This window comes from Lycorma delicatula, chromosome 8 (genome assembly GCF_047948215.1).
Source record: "Lycorma delicatula isolate Av1 chromosome 8, ASM4794821v1, whole genome shotgun sequence".
NCBI classification, from domain to species: domain Eukaryota; kingdom Metazoa; phylum Arthropoda; class Insecta; order Hemiptera; family Fulgoridae; genus Lycorma; species Lycorma delicatula.
The window spans coordinates 72,876,921-72,897,478 of NC_134462.1; the positions used below are offsets into that span (position 1 = coordinate 72,876,921).

Sequence of the window (20,558 nt, forward strand, 5' to 3'; positions counted from 1 at the left end):
TATCTTAAAATTAAACGTATCAGTAAATTTTATTAATTTAAGTCACACCACATGGTATTGAACTAAAGATATCAAATGTTGGTAGCTCTTTTGAGCTACCAACATTAATATAGATTATTATTATTATAGATTTTATATATATATATATATATATATATATTTGTTTGTATCTCAAATATTTCTATAGTTCATAATAAAAGTATTCAATGTTTCTATGTTTAGTACTGCTTACCTTTCTTAGCTTCATTCTAAGCTAAGATATCAGCTTAGAATGTTGACATGTTTTGGAACCATTCCATTGTCAAAACTTATTTTACTGATTTTTTATATTTCTGTAAGTCTTTATATATCATTTAGTCATCGTCCCTCTCTGTAGTTGACGTCATGCCTTATCTGGCCTTCTTGTTTATTTGTTATTAATGGTAATACTTATCTTTTAATTTTATTTGGAATGATTGGAATGGACTAAGGAATGATTCCTGAAAGAGGGCAGCAGCTCTTTCAGTAGTTGTTAGGGGCGTGAGTCAGGACGACTTAAATGGCCGTATCAACATCACTCAGTCCTCTGAGTACTGCGCAGCTGAAAGCAATGGAAAACTACAGCTGCTTTTTTTCCAAGAAAATGTGGCTCTCTGCATTTTCACATAGCAATAATGGAGGCGCCTTCCTTGGTAAAATATTCCGGAGGTAAAATAGTCCCCCATTCGGATCTCCGGGTGGGGACTACTAAGGAAGGGGTCACCAGAAAATTAAAAAATAACATTCTACGAGTCGGAGCGTGGAATGTTAGAAGCTTGAAAAAGGTTGGTAGGCTAGAAAATTTAAAAAGGGAAATGGGTAGGACAAATGTGGATATAGTAGGAATTAGTGAGGTGGGAAGAGGAAGGCGACTTTTGGTCAGGTGATTTTAGAGTAATTAACTCAGCGTCAAATAATGGGCAGGCAGGAGTAGGTTTCGATATGAACAAGAAGATAGGGAGGAGAGTGGAGTATTTCAAAACGCATAGCGATAGAATCATTGTAATAAGGATAAAATCAAAACCTAAACCGACAACGATTGTTAACGTCTATATGCCTACAAGCGCCCATGATGATGATGAGGTAGAGTGTGTATACGAAGAGATTGATGAAGCAATTAAACACGTAAAAGGAGATGAAAATTTAATAATAGTTGGAGATTGGAATGCAAGCATTGGAAAAGGCAAGGAAGGAAATATAGTGGGTGAATACGGGCTGGGCAAAAGGAATGAAAGAGGGGACCGACTAATAGAATTTTGCAGGAAGTATAATTTAGTAATTGCCAACACCCAATTTAAAAATCATAATAGAAGAATATACACTTGGAAAAAGCCAGGCGATACTGGAAGGTATCAGATAGATTATATCATGGTTAAGCAAAGATTTAGAAATCAACTCGTTGACTGCAAAACTTACCCTGGAGCAGACATTGATAGCGACCATAATTTGGTGATAATGAAATGTAGATTGGGGTTTAAAAACCTGAAGAAAAGGTGTCAGATGAATCGGTGGAATTTAGAGAAGCTTGAGAAAGAGGAGTAAAGAAGATTTTTGAGGAGGACATCGCAAGAGGTCTGAGTAAAAAAGATAAGGTAGAAAATGTAGAAGAAGAATGGGAGAATGTTAAAAAGGAAATTCTTAAATCAGCAGAAGCAAACTTAGGCGGAATAAAGAGAACCGGTAGAAAACCTTGGGTTTCAGACGATATATTGCAGCTGATGGATGAACGTAGAAAATATAAGAATGCTAGTGATGAAGAAAGTAAAAGGAACTATCGGAAATTAAGAAATGCTATAAACAGGAAGTGCAAACTGGTGAAAGAAGAGTGGATTAAAGAAAAGTGTTCAGAAGTGGAAAGAGAAATGAACATTGGTAAAATAGACGGAGCATACAGGAAAGTTAAGGAAAATTTTGGGGTACATAAATTAAAATCTAATATGTGTTAAACAAAGATGGTACACCAATATATAATACGAAAGGTAAAGTCGATAGATGGGTGGAATATATTGAAGAGTTATACGGAGGAAATGAATTAGAAAATGGTGTTATAGAGGAAGACGAGGAAGTTGAGGAGGATGAAATGGGAGAAACAATACTGAGATCTGAATTTAAGAGAGCATTAAAAGATTTAAATGGCAGAAAGGCTCCTGGAATAGACGGAATACCTGTAGAATTACTGCGCAGTGCAGGTGAGGAAGCGATTGATAGATTATACAAACTGGTGTGTAATATTTATGAAAATGGGGAATTTCCATCAGACTTCAAAAAAAGTGTTATAGTTATGATACCAAAGAAAGCAGGGGCAGAAAAATGTGAAGAATACAGAACAATTAGTTTAACTAGTCATGCATCAAAAATCTGAACTAGAATTTTATACAGAAGAATTGAGAGGAGAGTGGAAGAAGTGTTAGGAGAAGACCAATTTGGTTTCAGGAAAAGTATAGGGACAAGGGAAGCAATTTTAGGCCTCAGATTAATAGTAGAAGGAAGATTAAAGAAAAACAAACCAACATACTTGGCGTTTATAGACCTAGAAAAGGCTTTCGATAACGTAGACTGGAATAAAATGTTCAGCATTTTAAAAAAATTAGGGTTCAAATACAGAGATAGAAGAACAATTGCTAACATGTACAGGAACCAAACAGCAACAATAACAATTGAAGAACATAAGAAAGAAGCCCTAATAAGAAAGGGAGTCCGACAAGGATGTTCCCTATCTCCGTTACTTTTTAATCTTTACATGGAACTAGCAGTTAATGATGTTAAACAACAATTTAGATTCGGAGTACCAGTACAAGGTGAAAAGATAAAGATGCTACGATTTGCTGATGATATAGTAATTCTAGCCGAGAGTAAAAAGGATTTAGAAGAAACAATGAACGGCATAGATGAAGTCCTACGCAAGAACTATCGCATGAAAATAAACAAGAACAAAACAAAAGTAATGAAATGTAGTAGAAATAACAAAGATGGACCGCTGAATGTGAAAATAGGAGGAGAAAAGATTATGGAGGTAGAAGAATTTTGTTATTTGGGAAGTAAAATTACTAAAGATGGACGAAGCAGGAGCGATATAAAATGCCGAATAGCACAAGCTAAACGAGCCTTCAGTAAGAAATATAATTTGTTTACATCAAAAATTAATTTAAATGTTAATTTATAATTAATTTAAGTGTCGCTTTATATGGAAGTGAAACTTGGACAATCGGAGTATCTGAGAAGTAAAGATTAGAAGCTTTTGAAATGTGGTGCTATAGGAGAATGTTAAAAATCAGATGGGTGGATAAAGTGACAAATGAAGATGTATTGCGGCAAATAGATGAAGAAAGAAGCATTTGGAAAAATATAGTTAAAAGAAGAGACAGACTTATAGGCCACAAACTAAGGCATCCTGGAATAGTCGCTTTAATATTGGAAGGACAGGTAGAAGGGAAAAATTGTGTAGGCAGGCCACGTTTGGAGTATATAAAACAAATTGTTGGGGATGTAGGATGTAGAGGGTATACTGAAATGAAACGACTAGCACTAGATAGGGAATCTTGGAGAGCTGCATCAAACCAGTCAAATGACTGAAGACAAAAAAAAAAAAAAAAAAAAAATTTTATTTATCTATTTCCTGCTTTCAATAAATTGAGGTTCTTGAAAAGAACATTTGCTTGAATATTGATCTGTTCATTTATGATCATTTTATTTTTATTTTTTAATTTAAAGATTTCTAGATTTTCTAAAGTGTTCATTCTTCTTCTTTTAACACATTTGTGAATTAATTTTGTTAATTCTTCCTTTTTCATTGGGGCATGTCCTTGTTTTATTAAATGCATTGTCCAATTAGAATAATTTTTTTAATTTTTACAAGATCTCATGTGTTCGTTATATCTTAATTTTAATTTTCTTCCCATTGTATGTATGTTGCATTGCATTTACATGTTATTTTGTACATACCATTACTATTGTATAAATATTTTTCTTCTATGTTTGTATTAAAAATCTTTTTTAGTGTATTATTTGTTTTTATAACCATTTTTATATAATATTCATTAAAGTATCGTTTAAGTGGGTACATTTCTTATTCAGAAATATTAATTTACTCCACTTTAGGTTTCTTTATCATTTCTTATGTTAGTTTCAATTAATTTATTTCTGTTTTATTAATTTTTTGAACATTTTTTTTTATACTCGTTATTTTCTGTTATTTCAGAAATAGTGTTTAATTCTTTTTTATATGCTGGTTTCTTTAATAGTAATTTTTGTAGTCAATCTATCATGTATTTAAGAGGAGCTATTTATGCTCCATTGGGTGATTAAAATCGTAGCTATGATGTTATCTGCAAAGGTTTCTTTTCTGCTTTTTCAAAATCTAGATTGTTATTTTTATTCTTAGGTCTAGAAAATTAATAGTTTCGTCTTTCCCTTTTACATTTTATATTTTGGTGAATTTGTCAATTTCTTCCACAATCTTTTCTTCATTATTATTTATTTATTTTTTAAATACTAATAAAGTGTCATCCATGTACCTAATATATTCTAAAAATTTGTATTTTTTCATGACATTTGGTATATTATCTTCTTCCATATTCTGTAGGAATATTTTGCTTAAAGCTGATAGTGGTAGTAAAGCTGATAGCCCATGCCTATTCCATCCTTCATTTTATATATTTTACTATTAAATTTGAACTGGTTTTGCTGAAGAATTACTTCTGCAGTCTTCTGTTATTCTTATATTTTTTAATTTTTCTGCTACTGATCTTTTTACTGTATATTGGTTTTTGAATATTCCTAAATCGTTTAATATTTGCTAATTTATATGCTGGCGCATTCATGAAATTTGTTACAGGTCTTATCAGTAAATTCTGTTTGTGGATTTTAACTTGTGTTCTCATAATTGGTGTACAGGGATTCATGTTAATATATTTGTAATCATGTTCTTTAATTAAATTTTTAGATTTTTTTATATATTCTTTAATTTCTTTCTAATATATTTTGATTTTATCTTTCTTTTCTACTGTACATGGTGTTCTGTTTATAAAATTTTCTGTTTCTTTAATATAATCTTCTTTTATAATGATAACTACTGCCATTTCCTTTATGTGCTTTTATGTAATTAGTGCATTATTTTCTTTTAGTTTCTTTTTTATATTATGTTTTATTTTTTTGAATATTTTTATCTTTTTTTTTACACATTTCATTTTTTTTTTTGTTAGTTTTTTAATTAATTTTACTGCTAAATGTCTTGCAAGCGTCTGTTCTTCTATTGGTATCATTTCTATTGTGTTCTCTATATCTATAATGTTTTGTTCAAATTTATTCAATATTAAAATTGTTTATATTATGTTTTACTCCTTTATTTAGCAATTCATCTTCATTTAAATTTATGTTAGCTTTATTAACAACAATTCTTTGGTGGAATTTAATCTTTGTATTTTTTCTGGTTTAATTTTTTTCATTATGGTTGGTTAGCTTATCAAATTTTTTTCTTCATTCATGCATATTTTACTTTGGTTTCTTTCTTTATAATATTTTTTATTTCTTCTATTATATTATTTACTGTGTTGACTAAAAAGAGTTGCTTGATTTGCAAATATAAATGGATAAATTCTTTATTGTTATTCTTTTTTTGTATATTAAGTTTTAATTTCCATTTTTTACCCATTTTACTTCTGCCTTTTTAGTTGCTCTTTTGCTGCATAACTACTATTATTATTTTTAATTTTAGTATAATTATGTATTACTTGATTGAAAATGCATTGTTTATTAAACCATATATATGTTTGTGATTGTCTTATACAACTTTTTTAATGTATATTCAAACTTCTTTACAATCCTGGTCTGTTAACCTCGTTAAAATTGTTGTTGTGACGATAATAATTACTATTATCTTTTCTGGTAATATGACAATAGTTTCTATGTTTAGTATTGCTTACGTTTCTTAGCTTCATTCTTTTATCTCTTGTTGATGCGTTTCGGAACCACTTCATTTTCAAAAAGTGGAGTGGAAACTATAGTAATCTTAGCAGAAAAGATAACAGTAACTATTATCTTAACAACAACAATTTTATTCAATGTTTGTTTATTTACATTAAACAAATAAAATTCTTAAAACGAGCTAAAAAATAACAGTAATTTTCAAATCCGATTGAAATTTTAGATTTCATGAAGGTTATTTTAGTTTTTATTTTATTTTAATTTTCTTCATACAAATAACAGATGCCATTGATACATTAATAATGAGAATAGTAGACTGTTCATTTTATACCGAGTGTAGTGAATAGAACTCTACAGCTATTGAATTAACAAAGGGAAAAATAAAGTACAAAGTAGAATAGTTGATAATTCATACTACAAAGTTCAGCCAATTCTAATATTAACCCTGTTGGATTAATGGTATTGTTAGCACTGCTGCCAGGGAAACTAAGCATCACAGACTGATGATTGCAGAGGAGGAGGAGACAAATGTCAGACAAAGCTGCGGTAAAAAGTAGAGTAAAGTATCTAATATCAAGAGAGGATTGTATCAGGAATGGAGGAGAGACTGTATTTTACTGGCTTGGCAATGGAAACTTCCCCTCTATATTGCATCTTAACTTAAACCCTAACTGTGAAATCATTCAGAAATTTTATGAAAAATCATTACATACATTGTTCTATCTAATAGCAAGAAACTTTACAGGAAAATATGTTTGGGCACAATGCATTACAAATATACATTGATGTCAAAATATACATTGATGTATAAGATGGAACCTCACTTCACTTTGTAAATTGTTTCAATTATACAAAATTTACACATAAATAAGTTATTGCATTTTTATCCCTGTCAAAATAACATTTGATTTAAATGGAGCACAACCAATTAAATAGAACTGAATGTTCAGTTGAACATTATGGGATAAAACAGTTCTGCAGTTATAATTCTGAATAAAAAGTTTTGAATATGACAGATAAATATGGAAATAAAGATATTAGATTGCCGTATATATGGAATTTCTACATTAACTGAAAAAGCCAGTACACTACTAAAATATTTTATTTCAAAGCTGCTTATGGTAATTCTGCACTATTATTTTCATATCAACAGTTGTGTTAAAAATAACCAATAAATAAGAGAAAGTGCATACATGGGGATGAGTTAAGACATAAGAAAGGCAACTTCCATTGTAAAAGCCTGATAATATACTCAATTTTATGACAGTTCTGTAGTAATTTCAATTTAGATTTTTAATTTGGTGTGTTGTATAGTGGTAATAAACAAAGAAACAACTCAATATATAGTCATTCCTAATGAATAAGTTGCCTATTTCTAATATAAAACTCACGTTTAATTTTATAGATAATTTCCATAAAAAGTACACATTTTATACTTTACAGGTTAATACTGTAGAACATAAGATTGAAGGTGTACTGTTATGAATCAAGATAGTTTTAGAAAAACCATGGCTAAGGTCATTCTGGTCCTCAGCTTAATCTTAAAAAGGCAAGCTTTATATATACATATATATTTACACCGGGTGATCATTTGAAAAGTTACCACATTTATTATTCAACAGCAACACATCAGTCCCATTGTATTTCTGTTTGCAGGCATACCATTTTGCAGGCATACCATTCTCGGCAGGAACCTTTTTAAAATTATTTTCAAAGTGGTGGAACCTACTCTCTACACCTACCTCAACTCAAAAATCTTAAATAGCAATGGTAACTTTTAATTACATTAATTGACAACCCGAAAAAAAACTGAATTTTGGGGGAAAAAATTAAAATCCGCCCACCCCTTTGCTCAGTAGGTGCGAAAAACAATTTTGGGTAGTACTTTTTTTTAAATTTCAGTCCAACAAAAATAATTATAAAATTGTTGCCAGGAAAGAAGTATGTACCTTATTGCTTTTTTGTATGTTTAACTGATGTTATAATGCTGTGTTTACTGGTACGTTTTTTTAATACTGCAGATACCTAAAACCCATATTTTTAACAACAACAGACGATTTCAGAACTAATGCTCTGGTTCAATAACACTGTTCCCAACATAACCTAAACAAACACATTTTTAATCATAACTTTAATATCAGTGAACCAATATTTATTTTATTTGTATCAAATTACTTGTCATTCAAAGGGCCTCCCAATGATTTTCACAAGCTACATCATCTCATTAAAAACAAAATAAGTTTTCAACCCTTGAAAATTCAGAAAACATTCAAGTGCAAAATTTTGTGTTGGTAATTTAAAAAATAATTTTCATAGTTTTAATTCATAGATTATAATTATTTCAAATGCTTTAAAAGTAATATCATGTAATTTTATAGTTAACCAATTTTATAGTTGGACTGAAATTTAAAAAAAAGTACTACTCAAAATGGTTTTTTGGACCTACTAAGCAAAGGGGTAGGCGGATTTTAATTTTCTTTTCACCAAAATTAATTTTTTTTTTGGGTTGTCAATTAATGTAATTAAAAGCTACCATTACCATTTAAGATTTTTGAGTTGAGGTAGCTGTAGAGGGTAGGTTCCATCCCTTTGAAAATAGTTTTAAAAAAGTTCCCCCTGAGAATGGTATACAGGCCTACAGACAGAAAAATGATGGAATTGATAGTTGTTGACTAATAAATGTGGTAACTTTTCAAATGATCACTCTGTATATATACGTATGGCATTTGTAGATTTAGAGAAGCCATATAACGACAATAAAACAATATGTTTAAAATTTTAAGGCAAATCAAGTTGAACCAGAGAAAAAGATAGGTTGTTTAATTTATTAATTGGGGTAACAATTTTTACAAAGTTAGGTAGCTTAAATAAGAATAGAAGATAAAGAAAGACAAAATCTAATGCAGAAAGTAGTGAGACAAGTATGAAGTCTGTTTCTGGTGACTTTCAACTTGTACTCATAAGAAACTACACAAGAATTTTAAGATCAAATTGGGAGTGAACTATCCATGGATAAATAATAAAGATTTTAAGATTTACTGATGATATTGTTCTGTTAAAAAAAGATTAGAAGAAATACTGAGTGGTGAAAATTGCAACTTGAAGAGAAGTTTGATTTGAAAATAAATAAGAATAAATAAAGGGAATGAAGTAAGTAAAAAAATAATTTAATGTTCAATTAAATAATGTTAAGAAAATGTATACATCAGAATTTTAAATAATTTTGTTACATAGGTAATAAATAAGGTATTGAAATACGTATAAAAGTAACTGTGTTTACAAGGATTTGAACCTTAGATCTCTCAACTTCAAAATTAGGTGATTTGCGCTGAAGATTTCACCACTAAGTCAACCCAGTGGGTTACTCCCCTAATTACTCCTGTAAAATATTGAAACATTGTGATATTCAAAATTCCCTTTTTCTACTTAAAAAAAAACATACACTTGAAGGACAGGTTCAAGCACTTTTGCCTCCATGGGCCTCTACTCCCTAGTCCTTAACTAATAAAAATTAGAAAATTTATTTTTAAAATCTTTTTTTTTTCAAAATATTTTATTTACAATAAAAGAGCAAATAAATCTGATATAAAAGAAGACGATGTTTATGTAATGTTGCTTGAAAAAGAGACTAAGCTCCTAATCATCCTCAATTAAATATTGAAATATAACAATATCACTATATTTTTCCAAAATGTGATCTACCCTAAGGAAATATAAAAATTCATGTTGGTGTCCAAAATTTTAGCCTTCTTTTTCGACATGGATCTGAAGAAGATGTTGAAGTCTTCATGTTCCCTAACCTCCTAATTAAAAACAATTTATATATTATGATATAAGAACTATTTTTTTCACAATATGTTTCAAATTCTGAAAAAAATGGTATCCAAGAAGTTTTCAATATCTACATTGACATTTTTTGTACTTAGTTGAACTGACAATTTATAGAATATTATTTCAAAATAATAGAAGTATGTGTTTTATAAAACAACTAGATGTTAAAACATAAGGCAATTTTGTGTCTACACTAAAAAAACAAATCCATCAAATTATATGTAATTCAATTAATATATGGTGTCTGTGAAGATAACAGTAAGTACTGCATAATAAAGTATTTAATTAAAAATTATGGCGCAGTATTGAAAGACAAATGTTACATAATTGTCAATTTGTCATAAGTAATGTAATCAGATTTACATAAATAATTTCAGTTCACCAAACTGCTTGTTTGCTGCATGACTCCTTGAGAATACTAGGATTGATTATTTTATTTTCATAACAAGTGTGTAGTAGTATTATATTTACTACAGATAATTAATATAATAAATACTAAGATACATTAAAAAAAAAAAATTTTTTTTATAAACTCAATGACATCAATGCTTAATAAATCGAAGTCTTTGACCCAATTTGATTCAATATTTTTTATCCAATGTGTTAATGGCATATTCTATATAATTTAGTTACATCTGTTTTATTCAGTGTATTCTTAATTATGTTTTATCACAATTCTTATGACTGTAACTATTCCTTACAAAGTTTAAAGAATAAATCAGTTGAACTATTATTAATATATATTATTTAATTACACTGGTCAACATAAAAATTTGGAACTGAAAAGAGAGTAGGTGTTCTATATATTATTTTATATGTTGAATCTGAATGAAGTTTTCTGAAACAACCTGTCACATAACACTCTTAAGTTACAACCCCTTAAATTTATTTGTTCCATCATTTGTGGAACAAACAATACAAATAAGTTAGTACATCTGCATGTTTTCTTATTCACATTTGATTTATATTGTGACGCATGCTGTAGTCCTATATTTGATACATAACAGTTGAATGATATCATTTCATATCAAGCCAGACATGTATAGACATGTCAGAGCGTCAAAAGTAATAAGTACTTCAACAAGATGAAATTTTCTTCAGTATAAGTTCAGCTCTTGGTATGATTTACTGTGTTCTTTAGTTGTAGTGGTTTTATCATACACATATTACATAAAGATTGTTTCATAAGTAATGCCATAAATTTATTGATATTTTTAATACCAAAAGTTGTTCTAACTTTTGGTATTATTTTATTGAACATCAAGATTTGTAAGTTGTTTGTGTGTCACACTGTGTTTTATTGCACTCCATGGTGAAACAATTTTATCGATTATTTTAAGTAATTAAGTATTTATAAATTAAAACTTAATTATTTTTATAATTAAGTAAGTATTTCTGTAATATTCCAGTTTACTTTCATTCATTAAAGCACTTTGAATTTTACAATGAATAAAAATCGGGCTTGTAAAAATTCTCCAAATATTTTTTAGTTATGTTTGTGGAGAATTCATCATGAAAAGTCAATGAAAACCAATATTGAATCTGCTGAAAACTACTTACAGACATTGTTTTGACTGTCCCTTGGGAGACAAATATAAATCCTGGGCTCTATATGTAGCATGCATCAAATATTATATTAAACTAACCCAGTGGTTAAAAGGAAAATAGAGCATTTGCCTTTTGGCGTACCTACGATTTGGCGAGTTCCTACTAACCATTACGATAACTATTTTTTCTTAGCAAATGTTACTGGTTTCAATTCAAACAATAAAAGTAGTACTACATACTCAAATGTTTGTTCAGCTATGAGACCAGTACTTCATGGTGTTGATATACTGATTATAATTGTTCCAACTTCTTGGAAAGAAATTTCTGATTCTGCAGAAGACTCAACTGATGAATCCTCAACATCAATAGATCTAATTACATTCCAGAAGAATCAAATTCTGAACCTCATCTTCTCATCACACTAACAGAACTGAGCAACCTAATTCATGACTTGTATTTGTGATGCATGAAACAACATGCAGAACTCCTAGGTTCACATCTTAAAGAATGGAATTTATTAAACAAGGATACTAAAATTTCAGACTATAGAAATTGAAATGAAAATTTATTGAAATGCTTTAAAAGAGATGATTTAATTTGTTCCTGCCATGATGTTAGGGGGCTAATGTCTAAACTGGACATTGAATATGTTATTCATGATTGGTGTTTATTTATTCATCAAAAAGAAGCTTAAAGGCAGTGTTTTTACATAACTTGAAAAAGTTTTCTTCTATACCAGTAGCACATGCTGTAGGAATGAAAGTACAAGTATGTCAAAAATTTTAATAGCTATTAAGTAAGATTCATGGCAAATCATTAGTGACCTAAAAACTACAGGGCTTCTTCTCGATCTCAAGAGTGTCTTTACAAACTATATGAGTTTCTTGTGTTTGTGGGGTAGTTAGGCTGTAGATAAACACTATGCATTTAAAGACTGGCCAGAAAGAACTCGGTTTACTCCAGAAAGGAAAGTGTTGGCAATAATATTCTTCTTGAAGTAGATCGTATTAGTTTACCCCCTCTACTCATAAAACTAGGCCTGATGAAGAATTTTGTAAAACCATTAGATAAAGATAAAGGTGGCTTTACATATCTATTAACTGAGGTTTTTCCACAATTAAATGAAGCCAAATTAAAAGAGTGAATATTCATCGGGCCACAAATAAGAAAATTAATTCGTGAAAATATATTTGACAGCAAACTGAATCCTAAAGAACTAGTAGTATGGAAGTTATTCAAAGATTTCGTTAGTGGTTTTCTTGGAAACAAAAAAAGCTGAAAACCACGATCAGCTTATAAATGAACTCTTAGTGAACTACAAAAATATACACTGCAAAAATATTATTGAAAACTCAATTTTTACATTCTCATTTGGACTATTTCCTTTTAAACTTGGGTGACATCAGCAATAAACAAGAAGAAAGGTTCCACCAAGATATATTGGAGATGGAACACATTATCAAGGCAGATGGGATGAATGTATTACGATGACTGACCACTGGTGGATGATAAAAGAGAAAACTTCATTGAACACAAAAGGAAAATATGAAATTAAGATAAACGTAAATGTCTGCAAAATAAAGGTAGGAATTTTAATCGTAATTATTATTATTTTTGTATTTTATTATTTCAGAAGTTTCTCAATGTTTTAACGGGTCATAACTAAAAATCTGAGGGTAATGAAGAAAAATTGATTGAACTTAAGATTCAGCATAAAAAATACATTCTAATTCACTATTTTTATCTTTTCTCTTGATAATTTTTATCAAATTATTATTTTTTTGTTGACTTGTGTTATGATTAGTTTTTTATCAGTACAATAAGTCAGTTTTCATTAAACAGAACAAAAATTAAACCTGTAATAAATAACTTCTTATTTCAGTATTTATTTTTAATAATAACCATATCTGTTATGTTGAGTAAAAATAAAAAAAACTGAGATAATAAGTTAGTTCATAAGATTATTGTGGGGTAACCTCAAAACAGCTTGTTACCTTTTTTTTTCAACCTCCAGGGTCACTGCTTCAGAGGATGAGATGAATGTGATTTGTAGCATGTGAAAGATGCCATGCCTGACTGGAATTTGAACCCAGGACCTCTGGATGAAAGGCTGAGATGCTACTACTCGCGTCATGGAGGACGGTAGCTTATTACCTTAGAGATATCTAATTTCACAAGTTTTGTTATTTACAAATTGTTCAGTTACTATTTTTTGTTTTTTACTATTTTATTTTGTATTCACAACATATTAATTTTATTTTATATATGAAAAATAAAACAAACAAACAGTTATTCGTTTTTGTCTCACATTAGTTTTAGTAATGGAGTAATTTATTTTGTTTTCCTATCCAATTATTGGTCATCCTATCAAATTTCAAGTCTCTGCCACAAATGTAAAGTACACACACACACCAAGAGAGAGAGAGAGAGAGATATCCACATTTTTTGTAAATGGTATTTTGCCAGATTGATGTTTCGTGATCCCTTGAGTCAGAAAACTTATATAACTGATTAGAAAAGCAATAATATCCCTCTATATAGCAGTTATTATGCAATAGCCAGAGGGGTAAAATTATTTTTGCCAACATAGTTCCTGTTCCACTGATCAGAATATATATGCTCCAGAGAAGTTTTATTAAGTAACCATATTTCAAGAAATTAGGGATAGCAATACTGTCTTTAATTTGTAAAGAGACCTGTTGATAAGAGGTGTCTGTTAAGACAAGTCTTACTCAGTCTAAACATTTCCTGCTTATATGGTATTTACTGCTACTTGAAAAATTGAAACAGTAAATCTTTATAACAACAGCAGATAAAAATTTGATTAAATTTAATATAAATACATTTTATATTTTATAAAACAAAATAAGAAATAATGAATAATTTCTTATAATATTTAAAAAATTAAATACATATTTAAGTTACTTAACAAGGGTAATAAATTTGGCTCTATGACTCATTGATGCCATTTATAAAACATTGTCTTTTGTTTTTCTGTTAGCTATTTAAAGAGTTGTACTGTGCAAGCCAAAACCTTGCATATTTAAAGTGTCATTTAGAAAGGATCATTGAAAATTTGAGAGAATAAAAAAAATGAAGGGTTCATATATATATATATATATATATATATATATATATAATGATAACTGTTTTATTAAGAAAAAATAATTTTTCTTAATAATTAAAAGGATTAAAAATACATTCTCTAAAAAAAAAAAAATAATAATAATCAATTATTAAATATAATATTTTACAAAAATCATGAAATTCTATTTTGTAGAATATGAAGTTTGAAAAATAGAAAGTAGATACTTTTCAGATTTTTTCATTCTATTAAATTCTATTAATTCCAAATTTACTGTTTACCAAATTTTGAAAAAGGTCTCAATTTAACACGTTAAAAACTTCACTTGTTATAAGCACAGCAGCTAGAATATCAGGGATATTATTCCACTAGGGGTATCCCAAAAACAAATTAGTTAAGAATTTTCCTGGAAGGCTCAAGGGAAACTATGAAAACCTTGATCAGAGTAACATTACAAAATACAAAATTAATGAATTGAAATTTTGTTCATAATTTATGAATAAAAATGGCAAATGGATATAATAGTCAATATTAATACATAATAAAATAATTATAATAAAAGATAATGATGCAGCTGTTTGAATAAAAGCGATACAGAATAAAATAATTTTGAAATAACTAATTGATAAATATTATAGTACATGTTTAAGAACACAATGGATGGGCATGGGGAAGTTTAGTTTATCTAATTATTTTTTTAAAATTACAATAACCTTTCTTATGAGTGAAATATATGTAATGTATCTAGATACAAGTGCCTATCTCAGAGATGAAGTTCATCAAACAATCAGTCTCTACGGTTAACAGGAGGTATCACGATATGGTTGGCTTTAAACATCATCAACATTTGTATTGACTTGGCATACTGATATGAAACTATATAACTGAATTAATGAAGAAATTAACAGGCAACCATTATTTGTCTTAACAGATTTGTCTACGGTCTTCCAGGGCATAGATCGTCCGCAACTGATTCCCGGCGTCTGAAAACGCTTTAAACCACCTAAAAAATTGAGCTCGTGACAGAGCGTCATCTCCATATGCGCCTTTCAATTTTGAAAAAGTTTCAGTAGCATTCTCACCGAGTTTAACATAAAACTTGATTGCACAACATTGTTTATAATTAGTATCACTCATTTTTGTAACACAACAAAAACTCGTTTCACGAAAACTCTGTTTACGTCTCACATGATAACAATAGACCAAAAATATTAATAACTAATATAAATCAGCTGTTCGTATAATCTGTTAATCATATGTCATACAATCATATGTTTATTAGTAACTTTACAGTGTTGCCATTTTGGCTGCCAAAAAAAAATAGTCTCATTACTTTATTTACAGACTTCGTACTTTGATTTTTATGTTCAATCCTTGTTCTTACCCAAATAGATCATTTTCTTATATAGGAAGTTTCTCTAGTAATCCTGATGTACGTTTTTCTTCTTCAAAGGAAGAATTAAATTGTTTTCATAGATGATGACATAAAATGTCATGAATTTTCAACAGAATTAATTGACAGATGATGTCGTTGAAGATAAATAAATTCTTAAATAAAATTGAATACTATTTAGAAAGTATACAATTCGTGCAACGCTAAATAATACTTCGGCTTACTAGAAGGGCGTTAGTATGCTTCCATTGTCATTTTTAGTAGATTATCGAACCATACCAAAATTCTTTCCATAGATTAATTTAAAATGCAATAAAAAATTTTATTTTACAGACATATTATTGCTTTGTCGACGAATTTTTAAATAATATTAAAAAAAATTCTTAATTTTTTTCATCCCGTTCACGGTGTATTTTATAAATGCTTAAGTAATATTCATCAACGCCTTCTTACTTAAGATTTAGTTTTTATATTTAATATCTTCATGTACAAGTATTTGCCTTCATATTATTATATATGTTTATATATTTTAAATAATTATGTACTTTAATCATACCTACAATGTATTTTGTAATTAATAGTACATTTTATAATCCTACTGTTTTCAAACCTTTGTCATAGTTTTCCTTTGGTATGTCTAAAATGTTATTTAAATTCTGGGGGAAATTCCTTTTTTTATGTGTGAAGTAACATTTTAAATATCTACTCATTCCTGACGTGATCTATTTAATATGTTATTATGTACCAACCACAATAAAATTATATTTGTATACAGGGTAATATTAAAGCATGAAAACGACTTAATAAATCAAAACTGAGGGATAATAGGAGATAGAAACAAGTGGGAATCTGCGTAAATACAAATTTTCTACATTATGGTATGTTTGAAATTTTTGTTTCTATCTTGGATCCGCCAATCGATCAAATTTATTTTTTTAAAATAGGAAAGTGATACAAATTTTAATGTAAAATAGGTGTATGATTTTTTAGAGTATGTTTTTAGATGTATTTTTTTAATTTAGTGTAGAATAACGATTAGTTTTAATTACCTTATTTTAATGAAATAGTGTTGCAAATTATTAGTTATTGTGTACTTTAATTATCAGTGTTTGGGCCATTAAAATTTTAAAATATTTAAAGTTCATTATTGGATGAAATTCTGAAGGTAATAAGAAATAAAAAAGTTTACTACGGGGCGTTTTAACCTAATTATATTACTACCAACACTATTTTTCTCCTTTTAGCGACTTTGATTACTTATAACTCGAAAATGATTACATTTTTCAAGATACGGTTTTCATCAAGGTATTTTTCATAAAATGTTATATTAAATCATATATCACATATCCACCTCCGTATTTAATAAAAAAAAAAAAAAAAAAATGTTTGATTCACTATGGCAGAAAAAATTATAAACACACCATGAAGTAGTCATTTTTTAACTATACAAATCCACCTTTGTTTCTACTTCTTAGTGTCTCTCATTTTTGAGATATGAAGCGTTTTCCATACTTTAATATTACCCTTCATGTGATATGAAGATCTTATTTTTCTTGCGATCCTGGAGAGGTTTTAAACCTGTACTAACTTAAAGCAGAATCATAAATATATAAAGAATGATTATTTTTTAGGTTTAAAGTAATTTTGAAGCTGATTTTTATTTTTTTAATATTTATTTTTAAAATCGGTTATAAAATTTTTACACTTTTGTGAACTGAAGATACTTAACATTTTTTCGTGATTACTGCTTTGTAGTAGGCTTTTATACAGCGTCATAATAAAAAGCCTATTGTAATTTTAATATTCAAAGTATTTTAAGCAAAAACTATTAGGAAAATTTAGGTTAAAAAAAAATATTTTCACATAAAATAGAGCGTTAACTCATGATCATAAATAAATCCTTTACATTGTTTCTTTGACTTTTTAAAAATAATTTTTATCAACACGCAAGTATCTCGTTTTTGCATTTCACGTGAACAAATAATTTGTAATCCTGCCCTAATTTCTAATAAGAATAAAACTAAAAAAAATATTTAAAATAAAATAAGCCTTTAAAAAAAAAAAAAATATGAAGTAAAACGACTTTAAAGACTGTACTAAAACCTAAGAAGTTATACATTTTTTAAGGTTTTCGTTAAATTACATTTTTTTTAAATAAAAAAAAATTAAGGGTTATTATATATTTAATTTGGGGGTCGAATTCTAGAATTTAAAATTTAAAGATGTAAAGAATGATTTTTTTGGGGGTTTTAGTACAGGTCATTTTGATATTGTTTTTACTTTTTTAATATTTATTTTTTAAAATCTGTTGTAAATAAATCGATGTACAAATAAACTTGCATTGATAGATGATGAAATTTTATAAAACATTACCATTGCCTACTCTTCTTTATGGGAGTGAAACCCGGACGATTTAAAACAAAAAGAAAAACATGATCAGACAGCTGAAATGAGATTTTTAAACGAGAGTAAAGGAAGTGATTAGATTAGACAGATACAGGAGTGACAGAATTAGGGATGAATTCCGGGTGACGGCTGTCTATGAAACAATTAAACAGCACAGAGATAACTGGCTGGTTTATGACCAGAGAATGGAAAATATTAGATTACCTAAATATGCATTGGACCACATTCCAAGAAGAAAGCGAAAAATTGGAAGACCGAGGTTACGATGAGCTGAACAGGTCTAGAACCTAATCCTTGGCGGCAATGATGAAAATCAGTTATAAAAATTTAATACTTTTGTGCAATCTTTGAATAAAAAATAAATGTTGCATTAACAATTACGAGAATATTATTTGTTTTGTATTTTTTACTTGAGAATCACCTTGTAAAAGTAGGCGTTGATGACATATTGATTCTAAAACGGAAGAGGTATAAATTAAATTTTGAGAATCGCTGATATAATTTATTTTTGTATGTTGTAATTTTTGGTAATTAAACGTAATTAAATATTGGTTCAATTATTTTAATTTTTATTTCTTGGTCAAAGTAAAGGAAGTATTGAAATCACGATAAATTTCGGTTTCCAGATTTCAACGGAAATATCCATTTTCACCATCCCTGAATTCATTTTGACTAGTTTCGGCGTGACATCTGTACGTAAGTATGTATGTAAGTATCTCGTATAACTCAAAGAATATTAGCTGTAGGATATTGAAATTAGGACTGATGTAAGATCTAGTTGTGCTCCTCCCTATTTTATTGTAATTGACTAAACCAAAAGTGTCCAAAAAAGGCCAAAATCCAAAACCATCTGGATTTTTGAACTTTTTCATACGTGCAGTAATAAGTCCTCATTGAGAGTTTTTCAACGATTTATCATAAGTGATACTTATTTTTTATTAGTTGCAGAATTATAGCCAAATAAAATTTTAATTAATTAAATATTTGGATCTTACAGGGGAAGGCACGTCGATTCGAATCAGACTTCATCTCCTTTTTTTTAACTTTATTTTTTTTTAATTTGCATATATTGATTTATTAATCTCTCGTTCTAAAAAAAAATTACGATGATAGTAATTCAATAATAACAAAAAAATATCAGAAGTTTTTAATAAAATAAAAATTTACATACTTTTCATTTTAAAAAATGTGTAAACATAATTTAATGGACATACAAGGAAGTCATGTGTTGTCCACATCAGATTTTTTTATATAAAATGTTTTTTTTTTGTAAAAAGCATTAGTAATAGTAATAATTTGATCAATAAAGATTAGTTATAAGCCAAAAATAATAGTAGTATTACACAATTTTATAGTAAGAATATTCCTTTTCAAAATATTTCTCGCCAAGCAATAAATATGAAATGTAAATAGTTCGAAGTTCTTACAAATAAGTCCATTGTATTTTTCTAAGAATTATTACTATAATACACTAGTAATAGCTTTTATTTTACTTATGTTGTGAAATAAAATATAATTATTGAAAAAAAAAAAATAGGATGAAATCATAAGCGAGTGACTGGATGAAACAGTTTCGGTTTCAGTAAAAACGACGAGGCGGAGTTATTTGTGGAGATCGGTACGAAAGCTAGAGGGGGCATGGCAGTCTTTCCTGAGAGTGTAAAAGACACAGACGTGCTTGCATTGACTAGCCCGGGATCACAAGTAACATTTCAAGGTAGGTGGTGTTATAATACAGTAGAATGATAAGTGATATATCTACAGCTAAGCGGATAAGTAGATGTGTTAAAAACCATTATACTTCTACTGTAAAAAATATATGTGTGTGAGAGTATTAAAGTTGTATGCATTTTTAAATTGCATAAGAAGAGGCACAAAATACTATATGTGCCAATCACATAGTACTGCCAAACTAAATTCCGATAAATGGTCCGATTTGGCCTAGTGAAGAGTGATGACCGATCTCTTTCGAATACGCGTCAACAATTTCTGAATTCCAAAAATAACAATCTTCAGTCAAATAATATCCTTATAACGTTTCTAGTTACGTCATTGAAAATGACTTCTCATGAATACGTTAGATATACAACTACTTTTTAAATTAATACATTAAATACTAATGGGAAACTCAATAATATATCTAAGTGCTTTAGTTGCTGTTATATATCTAAGTTATTATTAAATATTATTAAACTTATATCTAAGTTTAGTGCTGTGTTGTAAGCACAGTTACAACTAAATCGTACGTTTTCTTACAATAAATAAATAGCTTGTAGCATTTATACGAATCTCTTATCAAAGTCTTACAAAATCCAATATACAACGGAAAATAAAAAAAATTACCATCTAAGTATG

General features: G+C 28.5%; 2 protein-coding genes across 7 annotated transcripts in view; one reads left to right on the forward strand and one right to left on the reverse strand.

Moving 5' to 3' along the window:
* The window catches only part of LOC142328838 (N(4)-(Beta-N-acetylglucosaminyl)-L-asparaginase-like), a 95,545-nt gene that overhangs the window by 23,528 nt on the left and 51,459 nt on the right, over positions 1-20,558 (reverse strand). For 2 of the 6 annotated variants that reach the window (XM_075372926.1, XM_075372924.1), the window contains exon 1: positions 13,314-13,453. The exons of the other annotated variants lie outside the window; for them this stretch is intronic. In XM_075372926.1, coding sequence (XP_075229041.1) covers positions 13,314-13,453 — 140 coding nt within the window. Of the gene's footprint in view, positions 1-13,313; positions 13,454-20,558 lie in introns of those variants that run through there. 6 annotated transcript variants of the gene reach the window in all.
* The window catches only part of LOC142328839 (uncharacterized), a 67,364-nt gene continuing 66,568 nt past the window's right edge, over positions 19,763-20,558 (forward strand). Inside the window, exon 1 of the mRNA XM_075372932.1 lies at positions 19,763-19,920. The gene's annotated coding sequence lies outside the window, so the exon portion shown is untranslated. The remainder of the gene's footprint in view (positions 19,921-20,558) is intronic.